General features: G+C 39.9%; 1 protein-coding gene across 1 annotated transcript in view; it reads left to right on the top strand.

Moving 5' to 3' along the window:
* Ylpm1 (YLP motif containing 1) overlaps window positions 1-26,198 on the top strand; it is a 77,755-nt gene that overhangs the window by 45,984 nt on the left and 5,573 nt on the right. Inside the window, exons 7-18 of the mRNA XM_032908146.1 lie at window positions 634-1,054; window positions 1,874-1,966; window positions 2,183-2,366; window positions 2,994-3,112; window positions 4,743-4,897; window positions 9,279-9,341; window positions 9,598-9,717; window positions 10,136-10,312; window positions 10,388-10,471; window positions 10,716-10,799; window positions 18,138-18,218; window positions 21,382-21,433. Coding sequence (XP_032764037.1) covers window positions 634-1,054; window positions 1,874-1,966; window positions 2,183-2,366; window positions 2,994-3,112; window positions 4,743-4,897; window positions 9,279-9,341; window positions 9,598-9,717; window positions 10,136-10,312; window positions 10,388-10,471; window positions 10,716-10,799; window positions 18,138-18,218; window positions 21,382-21,433 — 1,633 coding nt within the window. The remainder of the gene's footprint in view (window positions 1-633; window positions 1,055-1,873; window positions 1,967-2,182; window positions 2,367-2,993; window positions 3,113-4,742; window positions 4,898-9,278; window positions 9,342-9,597; window positions 9,718-10,135; window positions 10,313-10,387; window positions 10,472-10,715; window positions 10,800-18,137; window positions 18,219-21,381; window positions 21,434-26,198) is intronic.

Here is a 26,198-nt window from a genome sequence, read left to right on the forward strand (position 1 = left end):
GACATGTGCTTGTAGGTGTCCACAGAGACCACAGTTCTTAGATCTTCCTAGCTCTAGAGTTACAGATAGATGGTCTACTCAGTTCTAGTAAATGAACTTGTCCTCTGCGAGAACAGGGAGAAGTCACTGAGCTGTCTCCCTAGTGCCTACCAGCGTCTTGAAAAACACAACAGTTTGGGGCTGGAGAGGTTGCTCAGTGGTTAAGGACACTGGCTGCTCTTCCACACAACCAGTATTCAATTCCCAGCACCCAAATGACAGCTCAAAACTGTCTGTAACTCCAGTTCCAGAGGATCTGATGCGCTGACATATATGCAGGCAAAACACCAATGCACATAAACTAAGTAAATAAACAAACACAAAAGCTTTATATTTTGAATATTTCTTGTATATTAGTTTTTTGGTTTTGTTTGTTTGGGTTTTTTGTTTGTTTGTTTGTTTTTGTTTTTTTTTTTTCCCGGAGCTGAAGACCGAACCCAGGACTTTGCACTTGCCAGGCAAGCGCTCTACCACTGAGCTAAATCCCCAACCCCGTATATTAGTTTTTTAATTGATTAAAAACTAGATTTTAGGTTTTACTGATCTGTGACAATGTGGCAACCAGCTTACTAAGCCGTTTACTGTCTTCTCTAGCCTCCAGGATCCTATAGACCACCCCCTCCTATGGGTAAGCCACCTGGGTCAATTGTGAGACCCTCTGCTCCACCAGCAAGATCATGTGTTCCTATGACTAGGCCTCCTGTGCCAATACCACCACCGCCTCCTCCACCTCCACCACCACCACCTCCTCCTCCGGTTATAAAGCCAAAAACTTCATCTGTGAAACAGGAACGCTGGGACGAAGATTCTTTCTTTGGGCTCTGGGATACAAATGATGATCAAGGACTGAATTCAGAATTTAAGCGAGACACTGCAGCAATTCCATCTGCTCCGGTATTACCACCCCCACCTGTTCATCCTTCCATTCCCCCTCCTGGCCCAATGCCTATGGGTATGCCACCAATGTCCAAACCACCACCAGTGCAGCATACAGTTGACTATGGCCATGGCCGAGGTGAGTAGTAATGGTGAATTTATGGTTGGGGTTCTACAGGAATTATTTGGTGGTGGTGGTGTTCTGATTTTGTGAGAATCTCTTCGGCAAGGCTGGCTTCAAACTCACTATGTAGCAGAGGATTTCTGTCCTAGTTAGGGGTAATGGTTGCTGCAATGAAGCACTGTGACCAAAAAGCAAGTTGGAGAGGAACTTTGGCTTACACTTCTACATTGTAATCCATCATTGAAGGAAATCAGGACAGGGACTCAAGCTGGGCTGAACCTGGAGGCAGGAGCTGATGCAGAGGCCTTGAAGGGGTGCTGCCTACTGGCTTGCCCCTCATGGCTTGCCCAGCTTGCTTTCTTGTGGAACCCAGGACCACCAGTTCCATGCAGAATGGGCTGGGTCTTTATTCCCAGGTAATCACTAGTTAGGAAAGTACCCTAGAGTTGTGTCCTACAGAGACGTTTACTCATCTGAGGCTCCCCCCTTTGAGTGACCCGAGTCTGTGTACAATTGACATAAAACTGGCCAGGACAGTGACCTCAGACGCCTGCCCTAACCTCCCACATTACAGGTTTCCAGCACAGCACCTGGCAGCAGGAATTAGTTTTCCAGAAAAGAGACTTTTAAGTTTTTCAAGACCCAACCTTAGTGGCTCTGAAACTCCATATTCCTCCAAGCTCTGGGTCCTCCTGCCTTAGCTTCCTGAGGGCTGGGATAATAGGTATATACCTCCAGGCCAGATTTCTATAGGAATTAGTAAGTAGCTCGAGATTTGGTTTTCTTAAGCTTCATGCTTACATGTCATTCCTGGTTTGTTTTTTTTTTTGCCAGATATGCCCACTAATAAAGTTGAACAGATCCCGTATGGAGAAAGAATAACTCTACGCCCAGATCCATTACCTGAAAGGTCAGCTTTCGATGCAGGTAGGATTCCCAGAGAGGACAGTAATTTTAAGCTTAACTTGAGGGCCTAATTGTTACAAGATTTTTCTTTTAGCAAGGTTAGTCTAGGCTTTCCTTTAATATTACCGAAAGATTCTTAAATTTAAGACATTGATTTATATTACTTCTCAAATTAAAATTGTACTTGCTTTAATTTCTGAAAATGCTTCTAGTTCTTACTTTGTATTGTTTTTATAGATCATGCAGGCCAGCGTGACCGCTATGATAGAGATAGAGACCGTGAACCTTATTTTGACCGTCAAAGTAATATGACAGATCATCGAGATTTTAAAAGGGACCGAGAGACACACAGAGATCGGGATCGTGTTCTTGACTATGAGCGGGATCGATTTGACAGAGAGCGCAGACCCCGAGATGACAGGTATGCTATGAAAAAAATACATACATATAAAGTATTGTGTGTAAATTCAGGGAAAGTCGGTTTTTTTGTTTGTTTTTTGGACTTTTGGGGGTGGGCTATTTGTTGTTGTTGTTGTTGTTGTTGTTGTTTTGAGATAAGGTCTTCTGTATTACATAGCTCTGACTTTCCTGGAATTTGTTATGATGACCAGGCTGGCTTTAAACTCAGATCTACTTGCCTCTGTCTCTTGAATGCTGGGAGTAAAGGTGTGTGCCACCATGCCCAGCCAAAAGTCAGTATGTTGGAAAGGGGTTAGTGACTAATGTACTCTTTCCATTATATGTATAATTTGGAAAAGGAAGAGCAGTTCTAGGCAAGTACATGCTTGAGATCTACTAGCTTGAATTCCAGAGAATTAAATTGGAATGCAGACAGCCAAATTGAAAGGAAGTGAAGTGCAACCAGTCCTTAATTTACAGGCAAACTATTTATTTTTACAATTCTTGATTTTTTAGGTAGATATAAGTGAAATCTTAGATATAAGCAAGTTTAAAATTTGAATAGACTATAGGTAGATAACGATATGTTACAGAGCAGAGACTTTCCAAATATTTATCTGTTTACCATAACTTCCACTATACCCTGTAGGAATCAATCATATCGTGACAAAAAAGACCATTCTTCATCCAGAAGAGGAGGATTTGATAGGCCATCCTATGACAGGAAGTCTGATAGACCGCCCTATGAAGGCCCACCCATGTTTGGAGGTAGAGTAATGCCTTAATGACAATAACTGCGCTCTAATGCACATAAATAGAAGGTCTTCCTCAGTCTAGCCATGCATTTAAACATTCTCGGTACACTGTGCTTGAAGACTTCTTAACCAATGATAGCATTGTTCTAATAAATAGTAACGTATGGCTGAAGACTTGGCTCAGTGGTTAAGAACATGTACTGTTCTTTCTTTTTTTTTTTGGTTCTTTTTTTCGGAGCTGGGGACCGAACCCAGGGCCTTGCGCTTCCTAGGTAAGTGCTCTACCACTGAGCTAAATCCCCAGCCCCAAGAACATGTACTGTTCTTACAGAGGACACAAGTTCAACTACTAGCACCCTCATCAGGCAGTTTACTACTGCTTGTAGCTCTGGCATCCAAAAGATGCCCCTAACTTTGGGCATCTGCAAATATACAGATAAGCACACATGTACATGTAAATAAATAATAACAAAAATACTTTTAAAAATAATAATGTAATTAATGAAATAAAATTTAATTCTTCAGCTAGTAAAGAAATTTTGAAAAACAGAAAGTTATTTACAATCCCAGCACACACCATACTGAAACATACGTTTCTCTCATTTTCTCTTTAAAAATTAGTGTTTGGTTTTTTATTTGTATCAGTGACCAGGGCACCCTTTGAAGGGGAGTTGTAATCCACCATGTGGGTGCCGGAAATTGAACCTTGGTCCTCTGAGTGCACAGCCAGTGCTCTTAAGTGCTGAGTCATCACTCCAGCCCTCTTAGTTTCTCTTCATATACTTAGTTATGGAGTTGTAATCAAGAATAATAGCCGGGAGTTCTGCTGAGTGTTGCTGCACTAGGCGTCACACCCAGAGCCTTACTAGTGCTGGGCAGACACCTTGAGTAAAGTTGTCTGTATTGTCCTTCTATTTAATGACTGCTGCTGGCTCCATGACATTTCATGGAATTGATAAAGTGTAAGGCCCTTATAGTTAGACATTAAATTGCTTTTATCTCTTCATTACCATGAGTTGCACTTAAACTAGAAACTTTCACTTATTAAAAGAAATAAGCTGGGCTGGAGAGATGGCTCAGTGGTTAAGAACACTGACTGCTCTTCCAAGAGGTCCTGAGTTCAATCCCCAGCAACCACATGGTGGCTCACAACCATCTGTAATGGGATCTGATGCCCTCTTCTGGTGTGGCTGAAAACAGCTACAGTGTATTCATATACATAAAATAAATAAATCTTAAAAAAAAAGAAAAAAGAGATAAGCTTTCCTCATCGATGACTCTTCCTCTTAAACTATAAAGTGAAAGTCATGGAACCCACACAGGATCAGTTATGCTTTGATATATCCAGTAGAATATTCAGTCCTGTATGTCCTGTTGCTGAATGTTTCCCTATATTTAATATAAGTAAAGGTGAGTTAAGTATTTTACAGAACAATCTGTTCTGTTTTTTGTTTCCCCCAAATAATAGCCCAGTCTTTTCATTTTCTTGACTACAATTGATTTATATTATTAATTAAATTTAAAAGTGACCTTTGATTCATTAGACTTGGTCAGAATTGTAACTAAGGTGAGAACAGAAAGGTATTGGCTTTTATGATGATTACTTTGTAAATAATAATGTTATTAAACTGCTGTAACTCTAGGAGAACGAAGAACTTACCCGGAGGAGCGGATGCCTCTGCCAGCCCCTTCCCTGGGCCACCAGCCACCTCCAGTTCCACGGGTTGAGAAGAAGCCTGAGTCCAAGAATGTGGACGACATTCTGAAACCACCAGGCCGGGAGAGCCGGCCTGAAAGAGTGAGTCATATAAACTTGACTAGTTTACTCTGAAGAGGGTAAGATCGTTGTTTGTCATGTCCCCACCCCTGCTTATTTTTAATATAAACACACACACACACACACACACACACACACACACACACACACACACACATTTATTTTGAAATTTGTCTAATATTGACTAATCTTATAATAAAGATTTCAGCTACTTGGATTCCACATATATAAATAAATAGGTAATTGTTTTCTAGGTTTTTCTTTCAGTGTGTATGAGTATTTTTGTCTGTTTGTATGTGTGTGCACTACATGTATGCCTGGTGCCCACAGGAGTTAGCAGAGGGAATCAGGTTCCCTGAGACTGGGATTACAGAGGGTTGTGAGTTGCCACATTGGATGCTAAGAATCAAATCCAGGTCCTCTGCTAGAGAAAGTGCTGTAACTGCTGAGCTTCTCCCAGCCCTCTCTGCCTGCTTTTTGTTTGTAGCTGTCCCACATGTCCTGTGGCTGCTGTTTGAATGATAGGATCGTTCACCATCTTGTCTATGGTTGCACTTTCTGCAAATCCACTTATCTGAAGTCAACAATGATGCAATTATTTTAATTAAAATATTAAAATCGGTGCCTCATGTGGCATCACATACTTTTAAACCTAGCAGTCAGAAGGCAGAAGTAGGCAAATCTTTGAGTTCTAAGTCAGCTTGGTGTAAGAAGACACTATGACTTGAAGGAAAAAAAAGAAAAATTCTAGAAATAATTGATAATTTAAAATCATATGTGTCAAGGTGACATCTTCTAGTTGAGCCTTTCCTTGCCATATCCACACGTCCCACTTGTTGATCACTTCATAGTTATCTTAGTTATCAGATTAACTGTCATGGTATTACAGGATTTGAATATTATCCATGCTTTCAGGAATCTGCTAGGAACCTCTAGAATACATTTCCAATAATAATAGGACCCTTGTGTATTTCTTTTACCATCTCTTTACTTTCGTTGTGTTTCTTAAATTACATGCACCATACTCAGTGGAGGGCAGAGGACAGCCTTTGGGAATTAGTTCTCTGCTTCAACCATGTTGCTGGGTTGGGGATTTAGCTCAGCAGTAGAGCACTTGCCTAGCAAGCGCAAGGCCCTGGGTTCGGTCCCCAGCTCCGAAAAAAAAAAGAAAAAAAAAAAATCAACCATGTTGCTCCCAGGGAACAAACTCAAAACTGTCAGACTTGGCAAGTACCTTTACCCATTGAGCCATCTCAAGAGACTTCTATTTGTGGAGACCGTGTGCGTGCGTTTAGTGCTGGAGTTTGAGCCTCGAGCAGGTGCTCTATCATTGAGTAATACCACCATCCCAGTTTCTACCTTTTGATTATATTGTTGTTGCTTTGTTTTGTTTGAGATAAAAATCTCACTATGTGTGTATACTTGGCTGGCCTGGAACTCACTGTGGAGACCAGGCTGGCCTCAAACGCAGAAATCTGCCTGCCTTTGCCTCCCAATTGCTGGGATTGAAGATGTGCACCACCACACCTGGCCCTGATTGGATTGTTTAATCCATTTACAGTTAAAGTTATTTTTACATAGCTGGTTTTATTTTATTTTTGGCTTTCTTATATAGAAATACAAGTTATGTGTTCATCTTGTGCTCAGTAACATTGGTGAACTTTTCATTTCCAAAGCTTTTCAGCAAATTCTTAGAATTTCCCATATATAAGAATATGTCTTCTGTAAAATAATTTTTCTTTTTCTGTTGTAAGTTCAATGCCTTGTGTTTTTCTTGCCTAGTCACCCTAGTTAATTCCTGCAGGACCTTACTGAGTAGATGTCTTTAAAGCGGACATTGTTGCCTTATTTTGTCTTAGAAACGTCTTTTACCATTGAGCATGTTGTAGCTATGGATTTTATTATTTGTATATGTAGGCAGGCACATGTGTACAACAAACCTGTGGGGACCACAGGACAGCTTGCAGGAGTTGGTTCTCTCCACCATGTAAGTCCCAGGGATCAGACATAGATACTAAGGCTTGGATGGAGGCCTTCATCCTCTGAGCCATCTTGATGGGCCCAGCTGTGAATTTTTATGGCCGTTCATCAGGTTGAGGAAGTTCCTCCTATTCCTCCTTTGTTGAATATTATTAGTCACAAAGGGTTGTTGAATTTTGTTGCATGCTTTTTCTTTTTAGATTAGTTGGAATGATGCTATAATTTTTGTTTTTTAGTATATTGGCCTAATTTAGAAGGTTAATTTTCATGGCAACTTTTATCTGTGTTGCTGGATAGTTCATAATATCATAGTTTTCCTATAATGTCTTTGCCTGGCTTTGATATCAGAGTATGCTGGCCTCGTAATTTGTTTGGAACAAATAAGGTCAGACTATAATAAGCTGACTTCAAACTTGTTAAGTAATCAAGGATGGCCTTATGACATTTAACTTCTAAGCTTCCTGTCTCTGTCTCTCAGAGGCTGGCATTCAAGCTATGTGTCACCAATGCCAACTTTTTTTCACTTACTTGGTTTTTAGCCAGGCCTCACTATATATCCCTGATTGTTCTCGAATTCACTATTTAGGCCAGGCAAACTTCACAGAATCCACCTGCCTCTGTCTCTGCCTCTCTCCTGCTGGTTTAAAGGTTTGTGTTACCACACTTGATCCCCTGCCCTTGCTTAACTCTCAATTTCCCCTGTTTTATCTGTTTCTTAGGGAAGTTTGATCACTCACAGCATTGTAGATATTTGTCTGTTTGATCTTCTTTGTTAGCATGCATTCATGTGTATCTATTCCTTTATAATTTCTTTATATTTTTTGTAATATTCGTAGTGACATCTCTATTTTTTTATTGGATCTATTTCTTTATTTACATTTCAAATGTTATTCCCTTTCCCGGTTTCCAATCCATAAGCCCCTTATCCCCTTTCCCGCCCCCTCCCCATCCATTTTTTATTATAGTAATTTAAGTCTTTTTTTCTTACTTAATCTAGGTAAATCAATTTCATTGTTTTTTGTTTTGTTTTATTTTTAGAGGACCAGATTTTAATTTTATAGATTTGTGTGTGTGTGTGTGTAGTGTTTTTACTTTTTAGCTCTAATGAAATATCTGAGTCTGGGTTCTTTATAAGGAAAAGATGTTTATTTAGCCTATGGTCGAGGAGATGCAAGAGTTTAACATCAGAATTTGCCTGGCTTTGATCAGGGCCTACCGTTTGCATCAAAACATAGTGGATATGTCATGGTGGAGGCATGTGTGAGAGAGAGGGGAAATCACTGATGAAACAGGAAGCTGGAGAGATTCAAGGATCAGGTTTACCATGTATAATATTCCGCAGTCAAGGAAGCTATCCAGGTTCCCTTAAGAATTACCAGCAATGACCTCATTAGCCTCCCACTAACTCCCATCTGATAACAGCTCCATTATCTCTATTCTGCCACCTTCTGTACTGTGGTGGAAAACACAAACCATATCCAGACTATAAAGTTTTACTGACTTTTCTGTTTTATTAGTATTTGTTATAATCTTTGTTATCCTCCTTCTATTTTGTTAGTTTTAGCTTGTTCTTTCATAGTGTTTCAGGTACAAAAATAGGTTTCAATGGTAGATCATTTTTCTTAGTTTTTTAAAGATTAATTTGATTTTGTATGATGAGTTTTGTCTACATGTCTATATGCACAGCATGTGTGTGCCTGGCGCCTTCAAAGGTTAGCAGAAGAGGCTGTGGAATCTCCTGGGACTAGAGTTACTGCCAGCTGAGCCTCCATGTAGCTGAACCCAGTGCTCCTACCTGATGATCTATTCCCCATATTCACAGAAACGTGTTTTAAAGAGAGTTTTTAAAAGACAAGAGGGGTATGCAGTTGTTTGCTAGTACCTCTTAAGATTCCAGCTAAGGGGTTAGGGATTTAGCTCAGTGGTAGAACGCTTGCAGCCCTGGGTTCGGTCCTCAGCTCTGGGAAGGTGGGGTGGAGTGGAGATCCCAGCTAAGCTATGGCCCAGCCCCTAAATCAGTTCTTGATATAGACATGTATACCTAAAATTTCCCTTCAAGTATTTAGTTTATCCTATGAGCTGTGGTATGATGAGTCTTTATTTTTATTCATGTCAGAGTAATTCTGATACCTTGTGATTTCTTTAAGCCCTTGGTTTTTTAGTAATTTTTTCCACATATTTGTGCATTGCCTTGTTCTGGTTTGTTTTGCTTTGTCTGTTTTGAGACAAGGTCTCAGGTATATCAGGCTAGTCTCAAGAGTCCGTATGTAGCTAAGAATGTCTTTATTGTTGACCTCCTTCCTCTGTGCTTGAGAGCTCTAGGCATGCTCCTTGTTTTCTGCTTGATAGGAAGCAGTTTATCAGCCCACCTACATTTCAACCCCTCAGAAAACAAAACGTTTTCCCCTCCATTGTGTTTCAGATTGTTGTTATAATGAGAGGATTGCCTGGCAGTGGAAAGACACATGTTGCAAAACTTATCCGGGTGAGTATGGGAGAATAAAATAAGAAAAAGGAAAAAAATGAATTGCTTGTTAGTGGGTATTATTATATCCATCCACGTGTCTCCCATTGAGTTATGGATGCCCATAGGGCCTCATACATTTTCATCTACTTAGACAAGTAATTTTGCCTCTGATTGATTTGAAACCACCAGAAATTTTTATTTTAGCCACATGTGGGAACTTTAGTGTTCATCTTTTTTTTTTTTTTTTTAATTTTTCTTGATTGTTGTATTTTAGGATAAGGAAGTAGAATTCGGAGGACCTGCACCCAGGGTTTTAAGTCTAGATGATTATTTCATTGCTGAAGTAGAAAAAGAAGAAAAAGATCCAGATTCTGGAAAGAAAGTGAAAAAGAAGGTATGTGGCTCCTCCCAGACCTGTTGGTAGGTTGTTATGGAGGATGTGTTCAGGGATACATGGTAGGGTAGTTCATTTGTTTGTTTGTTGAGGCACGGTTTGTTTGTTGTTGTTTGTTTTTGAGGCAGGGCATTGCCTAATGTAGCCCTGGCTGCCCCGGAACTTGCCAGGTAGACCAAGTTGGCTTTGAACTCACAAAGTTCTGCCTGCCTCACCTGCTCAGATTCAAGGTGTGCGCCACCACACCTGGCTGGCACTGGGAGGATTTTTTGAAGATGAGAATTTCCTTGTCTTTGGACATAAACTTTGGTGCTTGGGTGGGAAGAAAAGAGTGCAGAGTCATCCTGTTTCGGTTAGCCAGGCCAAGTCTGACTCCTTGCTCCTGCTAGCTAACCTCCTTCTCTCTGTGGGCTCTTAGGTAATGGAGTATGAATATGAAGCTGACATGGAGGAGACTTACCGCACCAGCATGTTCAAAACTTTCAAAAAGACGCTAGATGATGGCTTTTTCCCTTTCATTATTCTGGATGCTATCAATGACAGAGTTAGACATTTTGACCAGTTTTGGAGCGCAGCAAAAACCAAGGGTTTTGAGGTATAGTCTTAACTTGAAGCATTTTTAGTGTGAGTTTTATATTTCTTGGCCTAATTGTTACACATTTTCATTTAGGTGTATTTGGCTGAAATGAGTGCCGATAACCAGACTTGTGGCAAGAGAAATATTCATGGAAGAAAGCTTAAAGAAATAAACAAGGTGATTGTTCAGAAGCAGTGCACTGGAGAACCCAGCATCACTCTTTCAGCACTCTCAGCGCTGTCTTCAGTCTTTTTGCCTGCTTTAGTAATGTTCTCCTTTCTGTATTATAAGTGGAAGGAGATGCTTAGCTCTTCTTGAAACTAGTGTTAAAGTTATAGCATCAATTGTATTTCTCTTGCTGCTTTCCTTGGTCTTTATTGGAGTAGCTGACTGAGTTAACTTATCCTGAACATCTCAATAGATGGCGGAACATTGGGAAGCTGCACCCCGTCACATGATGCGTCTAGACATCCGTTCCCTGCTACAAGATGCTGCAATTGAAGAAGTAAGTGTGCGTCTGCCTCAGTGCAGTGCAAATAAGCAACACATTCTTCTCTTCTTTACTTTGAAATTTTGAAACTTCCAGAAAAGTTACATGAGCACATATATACCTTTTAATAATCTTAACCAATTCAGTTGTTAATATCTTCCCACATTTTCTTTATACTTGATACTTAGTGACATTATTTCATACCATTACTGTATAATCATATGATAGTTGAGTTGAAAAAACCTCATAATCCCTCACTATGAAATATGTTGTTGATGGCTATCTTCTAAGAACAAGGATATTCTCTAATAAATCCAGTTAATTATAAAATTTAAGAAAGGTAGCATTAGCTGGGCTCATAATGCACACCTTTAGTTCCCCAGAGGCTGGCAGATCTGTGTGAGTTCAAGGCCAGCCTGGTCTACAAAATGAGTTCTAGGACAGCCAGGGCTCATAGACCCATCTTAAAAAACCAAAAAAGAAAAAAAAGTTAACATTGATTTGATACTGTAAATTAAATTTTTGTGTTTTTATTTACTTATCCTTCCCTTACTTCAGGCCATACCCCCAGCCACCTCCTTAATTCAGTCCTTGATCGTGGAGCTGGTCTTCCGCAGAGGAGACATGAATCTGCCCCACCTGATCTTACATCTCCTTTTCGAAGGCTAGCAGTCTGTTTCTTCTCTTTCAGTTTGTGCTGTCCTGAGGGATCAGACACAGGGAAGTGGCAGTTGATACCCTCTGGCCAAGACCACTGCTTGGTGTGGGTAGAAGGCCTCCCGCCCTCTGTCTGAACCCTGGCAGCCCGTTTGGGTGTTGGGTGCCCTTTCTTTTTTTCTCCTTGAAAAGACCCTGTTACCCTGTTACACATTGACTAATTTAAAGCCATTAGGTCAGGGGACAGCTTCTCTGAAACTTGCAAGAAGGCTCATATCTAGAACTTTGGGGAGTTCCCTGTGAAGCTTCTCATGAAAGTTTTTCTCTAACCTCAGTGTTTCAAAACTTTCTGTCATGGGAAAATAGTAGGAGATTCTCAAAACAAAAACAAAAACAAAACAAAACAAAACCGATTGCTTCTTCAATCTTGGTGGTTCACTTTGGCCCCACCCAATCTGCCCGTCCCTCCACTGCCCAAGCAGCTCTATAACCTTCTTCGGTATTCCTGCCATGGATCTGGAGATCCAGGCAGTTCTGCTTAATGTCCACCCCACCCGGGCTGGATCCCTTCTCCAAAGTCAGATCACCACTTTAAAGAGGGAATTTTCTCCACGGGAGCCCAACAGGACAGCCTAGCCAGCAGGACAAAACCATCAGGTGCACCTCTGTATGCCTTTCAAGCCTGGGACAGAATACGGCTCTGAAGACCCCACCCTTGCCAGCGGACCCCTTCTAGCCTGCCCCTGCCATCCCTAGAGGGGAGGGGTAGGGGTGGCGGAGGCGGTTGTACAGAGGTGTAAGGCTCAGGAGAAAAAAAATCTGCCAGGAATCTGCCAGGACCATTGGTAAATCCTCCAAGTCGATTGTACAGAACCCACCTGTTTATTTTTGTTGGAATGTTTTTCTGGTTTGCCTCTAATATTGGGAATAACTCAGTATTAAAGATCCCTTTATGGGAAATGTTTTTTGTTTGTTTGTTTGCTTGTTTGTTTGTTAATAGCGTCAATGGTCTCTCCATGGGAGAAAAAATTTAGAGCAAACTAAACTTACTAGTATAAAACCAAACACATGGTAGAGCGCTTACCTAGCAAGCGCAAGGCCCTGGGTTCGGTCCCCAGCTCCGAAAAAAAGAAAAAAAGAAAAAAACCAAACACAATCGGGGTTGAGGATTTAGCTCAGTGGTAGAGTGTTTGCCTAGCAAGCGCAAGGCCCTGGGTTCAGTCCTCAGCTCAAAAAAAAAAAAAAAAAAAAAAAAACAAAAACCAAACACAATCAAAGCATAAAGTACTAAGCCAATGCTATTTAAATTTCCAAAGGTATTAGTCATTCATTGTATGAATGATTCTTACTGGCTGATTCAGATACAGACACCTTAAAGAAAACGTTGGATGAAATAAGAAGGAATATTGCATTGTTGGAGATTGTACCTAAAGAAATATAGGGAGGGAGTTCTGTTGGCTATACAGAATATAGGATAGGTCTATGAGGAATCCAACCATGGAAGGTACAGATTAAAAGAGATTGTTTACAAATTCTTGGTGACTTTGAAAAATTGCTGGGAGATAGTAACTAGCTACGGCCCACTATTGGATTAACTATTCAAGAGCTAAGTACTTTCTTTCAAACCTTACACGGTGGTTAAACAATCCAAGAGCATTATTGACTGAGGCTGAAAGAACATTGGCTCTGTGGAGACATTACATGAAGGAGGCACATGTGCACTGTGTTAATGCCAAGCTGGGTGGTGTTTTAGTTACCCTGCCTTCTCCTCATTCACCCACAGGAACTTTAATACAGAGAGAGGATAATATCTTAGAATTGATGTTCTTAGCCCATAAAGAGTAAAAAATTAAAACCCTATATAAAATAGTTCCTAAATTAACTGTAAAAGAAAGAATAGATAAATTTGCAGCAATCGCATGGCAGCTCATAACAATCTATGATGAGATGTGATTCCCTCTTCTGGCCTGGGGTATGTGGATGCATATTGAGCAGAGCACTCACAAATAAATAAAATTTGGGGTGGGGGACATTCAAATTTATTGAAAAACACAATGGGAAAGCCAGTGTTTTCATTTGGGTTACAACTAAATTTCTTTTTCATTCATTGAATTAGATAGATAGCTAGTAGAATCTAATAAATAAAATTTATTAAAATTATAAATTTATGAAATAAAAAAAAGAATTGGACTTCATCAATTTACAAAAATAGACTCAACAGAGATGTAATGCCTTATACTAATGCCAAGATTGCCTAATTATAGGTAGTCAGTAAAGACTGGCAAAGGGCTTACAATAAGTTTTTTTGAAGAAATTAACAACAAATACTCCAAAAGTACACAACTCTAGTTTATAAAAAGAACTAACTGGATTCTTCCTTCTTTAGTGAAAGGAACACCAATTTCTAAAGCTTTTACACAGATGCCAGTAAATCAGGAATGGCAGGTTATAAGTCAGGAAATAAAAGTCAAGTAATTTAAGGCCCACAGACTTCAGTCCAAAATTCAGAGCTTTATGCTATTTTCACTGTCCTATTAGCTGTTCCAGAATTTCTTTTTAGGTGAGTGCACTGTAGCTGTTTTCAGACAAGACTAGAAGAGGGCATCAGATCCCACTACAGATGGTCATGAGCCACCATGTGGTTGCTGGGGATTGAACTCAGGACCTCTGGAAGAGCAGTCAGTACTCCTAGCCTCTGAACCATCTCTCTAGCCTGTTCCTGAATTTCTTAATGTAGTCACTGACTCTCAACATGTAGAAAGAGTTGTTTTGCCTAAAAACATGCTAAACTTCTTCTAGACAATTCAAAATTAACTTTGTTATTTATAATCAAGCTTCATTACCTACTGAAAATAGCCCTAAAGGGACCCTAAGAAATGAAATTTGGTAGATGGATGTGGTTCGTTTTACAGAGCTTGGATAATACTACAGGTCAAGCAGTTTGCGGAAAGATCTGACCACACTTCAGAGGAAATGCTCATAAAACAAAAGGGATATAAGGTCTCAGAGACAGAGTAAATAATGCTTTATTGACTTTAAATTTTTTTTTTTCTTTTTTTCGGAGCTGGGGACCGAACCCAGGGCCTTGCGCTTGCTAGGCAAGCGCTCTACCGCTGAGCTAAATCCCCAACCCTTGACTTTAAATTTTAAAAATGTCAATGAGACAGGTAGCATAGCTGCTGAAAAAAAAAAAGCACCAGATTTTAGAAAGGACTGCTGCATTAAATCATCTCATATACGTTAAGGATGTGTGAACCTCAGAATGGAAGTTAGGAAGTGTGTGTAATGGGGAAGAGGTTTTGCTCTTACTTCAACAGGAAGCAAAAAGCTGTGGATTCCTTCAAAGTTAATTAAGATTAGATTTGACCAGGAAGACCTTAAAACTCTTAACTTCGGACATGAAAGAAAAAGATCCAAAAAACCAACAAGACAGGTGACACAATTGCTGATGCCCTCCGTAGGAGCAGGCACAGGACTGGCTGAGATGTGAATGTCTCTGCAGAAGCCGACGAACCTCCCCAGCTGCTTACAATTACATGTCCTCCTCTCATATGGCATGGACCCACACACCTCATACCAATGAAGACTTCTGTTACAGTTTGGTTACTCAGTCCAAACTGACTGATAGTTGCCTTCCGCCTGCCAAACATAGAGCAGAGAATCATCATTAGCTGATATGTGCACACTGCACACTCCATACATGTGCTGATACAAAACTGTCCCTACACTGTTACCTTTAAAAGTTTGTGTGTTTTCAGAACAAAAGGACCAACGAAGGCTTATCTAGGTCCCAGCCAGAAATGTCTGATATCACCCCACCAACCCAGAAGATGGCCTGCATCTCACTGCTGGGTCAGGGAAAGAGGAGACGGAGGAGACGCTAACCCAAACCCCAAACCCCAGACCTGGCCCCGACCCCGGCCGGGGAGAAAACGAGGGACTTATGTTGTACTGGGGGAGGAAAGTTGCTTTTAATTGCTTGACTCCTTCCCATGTGATCCCATCCTAGCTATCAGGACCCTCCTTGTCCTAACCCACCCACCCCCACCCTACCCCCGCCTTATTCAATTCCTACAGTGACAGATAAGCAACATAACCGGGACTGTTTCAGTCTGGTCAATACCAGAACCTCCCAACAAATGGATACCAATATCTATGATGATATAAAACAAAAAGGGGAGATGTGGGGACAGGGTTCCATGGCACCAGGAGGAGCAGGTCTGGAACAAGAATGGGGTCGAAGCGTGTCCAAACCCCGGGAATCTCATCCTGAGATCAGAATCTCATCCTGAGTTCGGCAAGAGTAGGACCACTCCCCCAATGCCCTGGGCCTGCATGTCTCAGGCATGTAGTCCTGGTCTCCAACTTTGTCCCACCAGAGGAGGTCACATAGTCTGTAGCCAGGTTAAATTTCCTCTCTTCTTCGGTCATATCCAACAAGCACCTGGAATCTGGAATTCTTCCTTATGCAAATGATGCATCCCCAGCGCACTGGCCCTGAGTAACAATGTCCACCCTCTCTAATATCCCCATTTGCCCACAAAGGTTCACACACACACACACACACACACACACACACACACACACACACACACACACACACACACACACACACACACACCTGTCCATTCCTGCTCCCATCTCCCCTCAGGATCTGCCCAATTTCGTGCTGATGATGAGTGAGGGAGCAGAGCCAGGAACGGCACTTGAGTTAAATTAAAAATTGTCTGTGTTCATCTCCTACCCTGATGATGTACTTCATAACACCTCTTTTTGGTGGAGGTGGGATGAAGCATTGTGTGCCCTGCTGTCCTGGAACTCCTTTATAGATCAAGCTGGCCTTGACTTCACAGAGACGGCATTCACCACCATGCCCAGCCTTTGTAGCACTTTTATGCTAGGAAAAAATGGCTCATTCAATAAATTGCTTGCCATGAGTTTTGATTCCCAACCCTTGCCTGTAATCCCAGCGCTTTGGAAGGGAGGTAAGAGAGCTCCCCACTGGCTAACTAGTCTAACCAAATTGGTGAATTCCAGGTTTAGTGAAAAACCTTGACTCGGAAAATAAGACACACACTTTTAATTCCCCTAGTTTGAGTTGTTAAATATAGCAGAAGGTCTGAGGAGATGACTCAGTGGGTAATGACATCTTAGAGGGGAAAGAACTGCAGATAGTTGTCTGACCTGCTGTGCACCAGGGCAGTGGGCACATGTGTACATTCACACAGACATGAGTGGAGCGAGTGAATGAGTGAACAAATAGACGTGTAAAGACAAAACCTTAGCCGGAATGCTACATGAATTCGGTGCTCTCAGTTCACTACATTTGTTTCCCATCATTTGAGATGACAATTTTAACCCATTGTGATGTAGGCATTGGTCCAACCTTGGCACACTGGTCAGATCTGTTGGGTGTTTGTTCTTTTTGTCAGTTTGTAATAGGTGATTTATATGTATCTATTAATTTCTTGTTCCTACACATTTTTGATCATTGGTAACGTGCATAGTAGTTATTAGTTTGGTATAAGAACATATCCCTGAAAGGAGAGTGACTTTCTATTTCAGTCACTTGTGTGCTTCTGTTTTGTTTTACCTCATTCCTTGAATGGTGCTGTTCTTCTTGAGTATGACTCTGGCTCAGCAGTGGACACTTGTCATGTCACCCAGACTTTATAGCCCCATGTCATCGATCATTCATGCCACCTTCCTAAAACACATCTTTCTCCTTGGCTTTCATGAGTCTACATTCTTCTGCTTTCAGATGTCACAGTCTCCTTTTCTCACCTGTGTTTTCCAGGCCTTAAAAAGTCATTTAGGGCTCTATCCTCAGTTTCTGAGAGCATAGATTTGCCAGTTTTACAGCTGTCCTCGTTTCTTAGGTCACCTTTTATATACCTTGTAAAGACCGCCTTGTCTACCTTAAAAGTAACAATTTTCATGAGGCCTGATGGTGTCGCCCTTTTTCCTAGCGCTTAGGAGGAAGAGGCAAACAGATCTCTGTGAGTTTGAGGAGAGCCTAGTCTACATAGCCAGATTCTGTTGTGGGGGGAGGGGGAAAGGTTAACGATGTTGAATGGAGTGCTTTAAATTCTTTTTACAATTATTTTCTGAAGTCTTTCTGAAACATGCCATGTTAGCATAGCACACTTGCTCCTCCTAAGGAGTTTCTGTTTGTAGGTAGTGTTTCCAACCTCCATATTGGAAACATCAGTCTGCTCTTACACTAGCGCCTGACAGCTCTCATTGTGGTGTTGTTATTCTTTTACCCTTTAAGTACTTCTCACATCCATGTGCTCCTATTTTTATTGCAGTCATTGTGGGCCAGCTTCGGCCACACCAGCACTTGCTTTGTTGTTCTATTTGTTGATGATGTACCCCTCTTTTTCTCATACTTTGAAATTTGATTAGCGAAGTATTTGTTAAAGGTTTTTAAAAGACTGTAATCTTTTGAGTATTAAAAATCCATCTACTTGGAATAAAAGATTTTACCCAACTTTACAAGAGTAAAGATGAAAATCCAGGGAAAATTTCAGAAGTGTTGTTCTGAGGTCTTTAGTCCCACAAGTGTTAGAATTCATGTGGTATGTGACAGGAGAGTCCTGCTGTCTGTCTTGTGCTCATTCCAGATCCTAGTGAGTCAGCATTTCTTAAATTCTAATGCAATTCTTTTTAAAAACGATTATTGGCATATTGTAGGTAGAGATGGAAGATTTTGATGCAAACATTGAAGACCAGAAGGAAGAAAAGAAAGATGCAGAAGAAGAGGAAAGCGAACTGGTAGGAGACAGACCAACCGCTTTGAGCAAAGTGTCTCTTTGTCGTTCTTAAGGCGTGTCTATATTCAGATCTGTAGTTTGATTATTAGTGTCGATACACACCCTTTACAGTAAAGTTTCCTAACCATCCTCATGGAGGCTATGTAGTCTTTTTATTTTTTCCCTGATCCAAGAAAAGTCCTGTGGTGTTAAGGAAAGTTTAAGAGTACTAAGAAACTCATCCTTGTACTCCTCTAGCTGTGGGTGGTTGTAGGGGAGTATACTTTTCAGAAAAGTAAATTCCATGTGAAAGGACGCTTCTTCCACTCCAGCAGGTATGTGGTATAGCCTACCCAACAATCTTGCCTCTCTGCTGTAAGATCGCAAAATTGAGTTCTGTTACCTTGAGGCAGGAGAACTGACTGAGTGAAGAGGCAAAGGGCTGTCACTGGCTTCTGGATTTGTTCTTGTTTTGTCTTGTTAAATGATGGCAAAAATGACTGTGTAGGCAATGGATCTTTACCCAGGTTGATGAGCAACTTAATGATGTGAGTTTAAAGTTCTGTGTACCTCCTGTAAGTGCTTGATTACACCCCTGTGGAGATGCTTCCGTTACTCTGTCACTCATGAAGTGAAAACCTATAAAATTACTGATGTTTCCGTGTTGGCTAACGAGGTACATAGGTTAATGTGCCTTTGGATAGTGTTACTTTTTAAATCCACAGTATTACTTGGTTTATTTGCCATTTCAGCTCTTGCTAAAGTTGCTTCTCCTTGCTTCTCTTAATGAAAATGTACAAGCGAGATTCCTGATTCCTATTCCCTAAAACATAGTCTATGAGGAGTGGTCTCTTTAAAGCCATGTATGACATAGAAGATTCGTAATAGAAGCTGTGTTTATATAGCATTGGTGTCGACCTCTACATTCCTAGATGTCTTAAAATGTGGATTAAAAACTAAGCTTTAAAGGTAATGATAATTGAGTCTCAGTATGTTTTTTTAATAGTCTTATTTTTCTATCAGGTTGCATTTTGACATACATGATCTGAAATGTGAGGGGAAATTTACATAAAGGCCCACACTGTTCTTAACAGTTAATAACCTACCTCACCTGCTGCTTGTAGCCTGTACAGGAGAAATCAATGTCATAGTGTTTTGTGACATTGTTACTTTAGGATTTTATTTTTTTTTTTTTTTAAAGATTTATTTATTTATTATATATAAGTACACTGTAGCTGTCTTCAGATACACCAGAAGAGGGCATCGGATCTCTTTACAGATGGTTGTGAGCCACCATGTGGTTGCTAGGAATTGAACTCATGACCTCTGGAAGAGCAGTCGGGTGCTCTTAACCGCTGAGCCATCTCTCCAGCCCTAGGATTTTATTTTATCTCATTTGCTTAAATGTAGACAACTTGAAGCTTTTAATTAAATGTACAATTACCTTATAAAAGGAAGCATGTTGCAACACTCTAGTTTTACATCAGAGAACTGGTAAGGAAGCCTTAAAGTTCTACTCTGCTCTGCTATTTATTTCCAAGGGGCTGCTACTTTAACAGGCAGAAGGATGATAGTGTTTAAGAATGAGTAAGATAGTTTCCGGCAGGGGTAATGAATTCTTGTTTTACTTCAATCTAAAGCTTCTTTAACCCATTCAAAGCAGAACCCAGCACTTTTACTCTTGGAACCTATCCCAAGGGTAAAGGGTTCATGGAGAATTAAGATTCAACCAAGGTGATGTGGACAAGTTTCGAGTTTCCTGTCATTTAAAACAATTTAACCGCATTCTCAGTAAACTTTGCATTTTCAGTTCTGTACTGGATAAAATCCAAGCTTTTCTTAGGTAAAAGAATCCTTAGGGATTATTGGTGAGCCACTTTCCGGCCTTTAGTACGTCTGCAAACCTAGTACACATGGTTCAGAGTCTATAAATACAACATCTCAGTGACGCTTAAGCTTTCCAGGGGTCTCTAGGCCACACTTGGACAGGTTTTCCCAGTGTTTGTAGACACCATCGCTTTAGCAGAGTTTTTTCTCGATTTGATCTAAAGTGGTTTTAGATAATATGATGTAATTTATAATCTGAAATACAACCTACTAATTCCTAGTTCTGGCGTAAAGACTAGCAATGTATAAGCCTAAAGCTTTCCTGGAGTAAGGGTGCTGGAGAAAACTCTCCTGTAGAGATTGTCACACTGTCTCCAGCATGTTCCAGCTCAGCTGGGTGTCGGTCTCTTCATGACCTCGAACATTCTCCACAGTAGAGAAAACAAACAAACCTTCGATCAATTGGTCTGGTTTACTAGGGCCTAATATTAGTGTTTCTGTACAATAGGATCTATTTGAAAATGCAGCTCAAATAAAGGAAAGGGGGAACTATAGTGACATGGAATAAACTGGTTAGGAGAATAAACAGAAGGGATTACTGCATAGTTATAGCACCCTGGGACATTGGAAAATGTTTGGGGAGTTTGTTTATAAGTTACTCAGTTATCTTATATAAGCTGTAAATTGCCTGTGGTAATTTCTGGTTTTATCACATAATAGGAAAATATAATATTATAAGATATCAGAAATGACTTAATTTTCATCTGGTGAAACAGAACTGCTCTGAAGTTGATTCAATAAAATTAGCCTTTGTACGCTCTACCTGGTACTTGAATTGAGTCATTTTAAATGAGTGTGAGCTTCATAATGCGGTAGTTGGGCCAGTCTTTCTTTTCAAGTACTTTAAGTGACACTGAAATGCTAAGTGACTGTCTTGAAGAGCACTTTTGGACATCATGGTTTCAGTTATTTGAGGATAGCAGTTGTACTTTGAAAGTGCCTCGCTAGCTTATAAATTCTCAGAATGGTGTTGATCCTAGCCCAGTGACTGTGTTCTTACCACAAGTGTTGTCCATCTGCTGTTGAGTGCAGTTGTGAGTCTTCAACTGTACTGACCTCAAAGCGCCTTCACGATCCTACACTGAGGACTGAAATCTGAAGTCCGCAGGGAAGTTTGGTGAATTTGGTCACTTACTTTCTTCAAGGATAATAAAGTTGTGTTTTCCATAAGGATATATTTATAACTAGTGAGCGGAAACTGAATCCAGTCCCAGTTTTAATGCTTTTCCAATTCAAACGTGTTATGCATGTATGTGTCTCTTTCTAACCCTTCGAGCTTCTCTCTGTGTACGATTTAGGGTTACATTCCGAAAAGCAAATGGGAGATGGACACTTCTGAGGCAAAGCTAGGTGGGTATTTCCTTTTTCCTGTTTTTATATGTGATACCTGATGGTAATGGTCATAGAGCTTTTCACTGCACGAGGAGTAAGGGCCAGAAACTTCTGCTTAAAGCAAGATTTTGGCCAACCCACATCCTTCAGTCATTTCACCAGCTTTTGCCTTAACTTCTTATATCTGTGACAGATTAAAGAATATTTTCTACCAAAAAAAATGCTTTTGGTATCATTGGAAGTTTTTAGGATAATTAGAAATACTTAATAAGCATAATAGCATACTGACACTTCTAACATTCGTTCTTTTAGTATTTATTAGAAATGTGTCCCTCACATTTCTTTTTTAAAAGAAAAATTTATCTGTAACCCACAGTTGAGCTTGTTTGTGAGTACTTTAGTAATAACTTTAATAACTATTTGGTTTTTAAAAACTAACTAAAAAGAAAACACTTTGCGTAATAAGTCTGAGTTCCTGTGTTAAGGAAGTACATACAGAATTTGGGTATTCAAGGAGACTCCCCTTAAATTCTCCTTCAGGCTGTCTTTACTGCTGTGTTACAAGGTAAACCTTTTAAAATAATTGCTTAAATCCAACCTTTGAGTTGCTTGATTTAGTCAGGTAAAAAAAAAAATTATTAAATGGATTCCTTCAGTATTTTAGGGTAATATTGTAAGGTAGTGAGTTTATTGTTGTTAATTTTTTTACTTCATTTAAAGAGACTAATTTAACATGTCAACTAAGACGCGTCAATAAAAATGTAAAGAAGGATGCCAGGCCTTCTGATTATGAAGGCCTTGCTGATTAGGAAAACACACTTGTGTTTTCTTCCTGGTGTATTGTTATCTAAACCAAGCAACCACCTAAACATCCTAGACGTGCAGTTAGTCTGGCTGCCCGGCCGGCAGTCCTGCTGCTTAGCTTTTGTGTTTTATATCAAAGGTTACATTGGTGTACACACGTGCATGGGTCATGTCTTGCATTGTGCCCAAGCTCTTGTGTTAGGGATTGTTGCTTTTCTCTAGTTTGTATATTAAAAGATAAGTTCACAGACTCTACTATAAATGTGTTATGGGAATAGGTGTTTGCTATAAAGTCTAAAAACGTTTTAGCGTGTGTCAAATGAAAATTGTGGTTTATTAACATATTCATCTATGAGTCTTTCTTGAGAGAAATCTCAATAACAGTCAGCTGTCTCTTTCACGTACCAAAGCCACTCATTTGCTTAAATGCAGTTAAATATTTAAGAAAATAATAACTACAATTCTTAAAATGGCTACTTCTTTAAAAAGGGTGGTATTTTAGTTTTGCTTGTTTTGAATTACGTTAGCCCTGTTTGAAGTTCTGTACTTTTAAAGTAACCCATGAGACTATAAGATTACTTGTTTCTGTTAGTGCTTTATTGGTTAGTTTTTGTGGCAAAGAACAATCATAAAAATAAGCGAATTGTCAGAATGGTACATATTTTAACAAATATTCTTCCAGGGCCTTGTGTAATATGAGATTTGGGATTGTGGTTTAAAAAAAAAAATGCTATCCTATTTTCTATTTTCCTTTCTAATTTTAGAGGGGGAAAAGAAAATGGCATATAACCATGATAACTGTTCAAGAAAAATGTTATTAATATTTGTATTCATTTCTGTGAAATATGATTTGTCTTTTATTTCTCAGAAATTGTCTTACACAACCTGTCAATTTTGAAGATATTACACAATAAATTGCCGAAATGGATTTGTCATAAATACTTTCAGTAATGGCACTAATGATCTAGTGATAAATCTAGAAAAGGGGAAGCTTTAATTAGTTTTAAAAAGAGTGACAATGATGTTTTCTATAACGACCTAGCATCTGGCACTGCTGGATTATTTTGAGAGCTAATTCAGTCTTGGAAGAAGGAAAATTGACTATAAGATTTATCAAAGTGTTTACTTTGAGATTGGGCCAGTTGAAAATTCTCTCCTAACTCATGAGGATCATCTGAGAATTAGCCTATTTGTGTTGCCTTTTGTATCAAATTGAATGTTTGGTTACCAGGTAGGGATTACTTCCTGAGTACTGTGCCAGTGATCCGAAATTTCTTTTAGCAATGTGATTATGCTGAGGTGGGAACACACTTCAGCTTTACCTGTGTGACATATTAGCTGAGAGAGCTGAAACTTGGAGCTGAAGAGTTCTGATCTTAATGAGTCTTCCAGTAAGAAAATACTCTGTGCTCTTTCAAGCAGATTGTCAGAATTCTTTGAAGAATCTTGACTTGCGCTTAATATAAAGGTTAGCCTGTGTCTGTTAAATCGGAAGCACCATCAATTTCAAACAGTTCAGAACTGGCCTGAGCTGTCCCTAGCATGGCATGATTGACAGCTGTCTGAGTTGCACTCAACTGCTCTTTCCTAACTGGGAGATAGACATGGTAATGCACAAGTTGGGTTTTACACATATCTGCTGGGATTTAGTACTGAAGCTACTTCAGTTCCAGTGATGTGAGCTTAGTTTCTCTACCTGTAAGACCTAGAGTATTGGAGCCTGTTACCATCCTAACAGGCCTCTCCATATAAAATGCTCTGCTCTTGTCATCACCTCTGAGTTGAGTCGTATTCTAGCCTTCTACTCATCAGACAGATGGAATCATCTTTTCACAGTTCAGATATAATTGTCATTTTTGTGCGTGGTTTTTTGTGTTTTTTTTTTTTTTTGTAATTGTCATTTATGTCAACACATAACTCTTCTATGTTCACTTGGAAAAGTTTTCAAATACTATTTACATTTAGAAAATGACAGATCCATCTGTGGAGTTCTCCTGCTGTGCTGTAGTAATATGCAGTGTTTTCTTAAAACTTCATCTTTTGCGACCCAGGCCTCTAATGTGTGAATGGATTGGACACCAGTCTCTCTTCTGTAACCAACACCCAGATGCCTCTTCCCTTACTTTATACCATCTGAGTGTTTGGGATCCTGGTATTTGTTGGACGAGGTGTTCAGCCTTTCTTTCATACTCAAATGAAACTTGAAACGTGAATGCACAATACAATCTCAAACCAGAGTGCTCTGACTAGAAATGCAAGCTCTGGGGCTTCAAGGTGCAGATACCCAACACCTGGTCTGTGCCTCCGGCCGTTACCTAGAGATCAGGGAAGTACACTCTTCCACCCTGCCTTTCTGTTTTTCTGCCTGGCCGTGCTCTGGTGTTAGAACTGAAATGTGAAACCTTCTCTTCAGAGTATGTTCACGCAAAGTCAATTGTACTGAGTTTGGAAATCCTTAAGGTCATTTGATGAGCGTACTAGAGCTTCTCACTCTTCTTGTAACGCTGCACATTGTTGAACTAAGATCAGCCTTATTGCTTATGGGGTGCCATGGGTTATCTGATACCGTGTTCTGTGTTCCTATGTAGTCAGGGATCCTACACAATGTGGCCTGTTAGTGGAACCATTTAGTACAGCATTTAGTCAACAGAAGAGTAGAAGATTGGTTCTGTGGAGCCCATGGGGGGGATTTTGTTGAAACAAGAAGATACAATTTTCTTGAGTTTTATAAACTATTGTCGTTTTTACATTACTGATTTTTCAGTGATTATTGCTTTTGTGAGGGAAAGGTATGGGAACTAAAAACTTTGCCAGCTATGCAAAATCTTTATGACTTTTTAAAGTTTGTATACAGTTAGTTGTGTATAGAGTTTGTATATCTAAAAGCATAACTCCCTGCCCCACCCCCCGAGTGCCCTGCACATCCTGCGCGTTCCCCTTACCCGCCCCCCCCCCCGCCACTGCTTCCACTGCATGCCCCATGTAGAATTCTCTCCAACTTGGTGATAAACATTCCTCATCCTTTATGGAGCTGAATGTTCGGTATATGTGTCTGAAACAGTTAAGCCTTCCTTTATTAAAAGCCTACTTTAACGGTAGTGTGTTCAGATAACTTCAGGGGGTAAACATTGCTTCATTGAAACTCAAATGTATATAGCTCATAATATTCCACATCTGTATTCAGAATCAATATCAACCAATAAAAAGAGACAACACATTCTCATTGTGTGTTATTTAAGACACCTAATCTCATATCTCATAATTTCTGAATGTGCTACTTATTTGATAATAGTAAGCTATTGGGAGGCCAAGTCCTTTCAGTTTTATGGTTCAGAAAGAAATACCAGATCTGGTTACTTGGGCTGACTTACCAGCTTTTAGCATGGTAAGTCAGCAGTGCTCTACAATATATAGCCATCAAAGTGCAAGAGTGGTCATCAGTACTTTACGTTATGCCAAAAGAATGAACGAACGGGGTTGTAGTCGTCTTACTCATAAAGATTAACTCATGTGTGCTCTCAGGCAAAATCATAATTAAACACATCCTTGAACATGATCTTGTTACTGTCTTCCTGCTGTCTGATTTTCATAGGACACATCATACATCATTGTAGATCAACTGGGTGGGATTAACATTTGCTAAAGAAAAGAGCAATAATTGTTTTTAAAGAGGCCTGTTTTTCTTTCTTTCAGAGAATGATAGCTGAAGTCTGATTTTTTTCTGAGGGTAGGAACCTAGGAGAGGATCTTTTCTTGTCTTGCCCATATTTATTACTAAAACCATCAAAATATAATATAATGACTACCAGTTCAAACACCAAACAGATGGTGGGAATCACACAAAATTATGATGCTTTCTTAGCCAAGAAGATAACTTGAATCTTAAAATGATGCTGCATTGAAATATGTGGATATACCCTCTGGAAACAATCCATCCCTCCTTTTCCTTTTTGTGTCGTATGCAAATTCACACACTCTT

Source organism: Rattus rattus, chromosome 7 (assembly GCF_011064425.1).
Source record: "Rattus rattus isolate New Zealand chromosome 7, Rrattus_CSIRO_v1, whole genome shotgun sequence".
NCBI classification, from domain to species: Eukaryota; Metazoa; Chordata; class Mammalia; order Rodentia; family Muridae; genus Rattus; species Rattus rattus.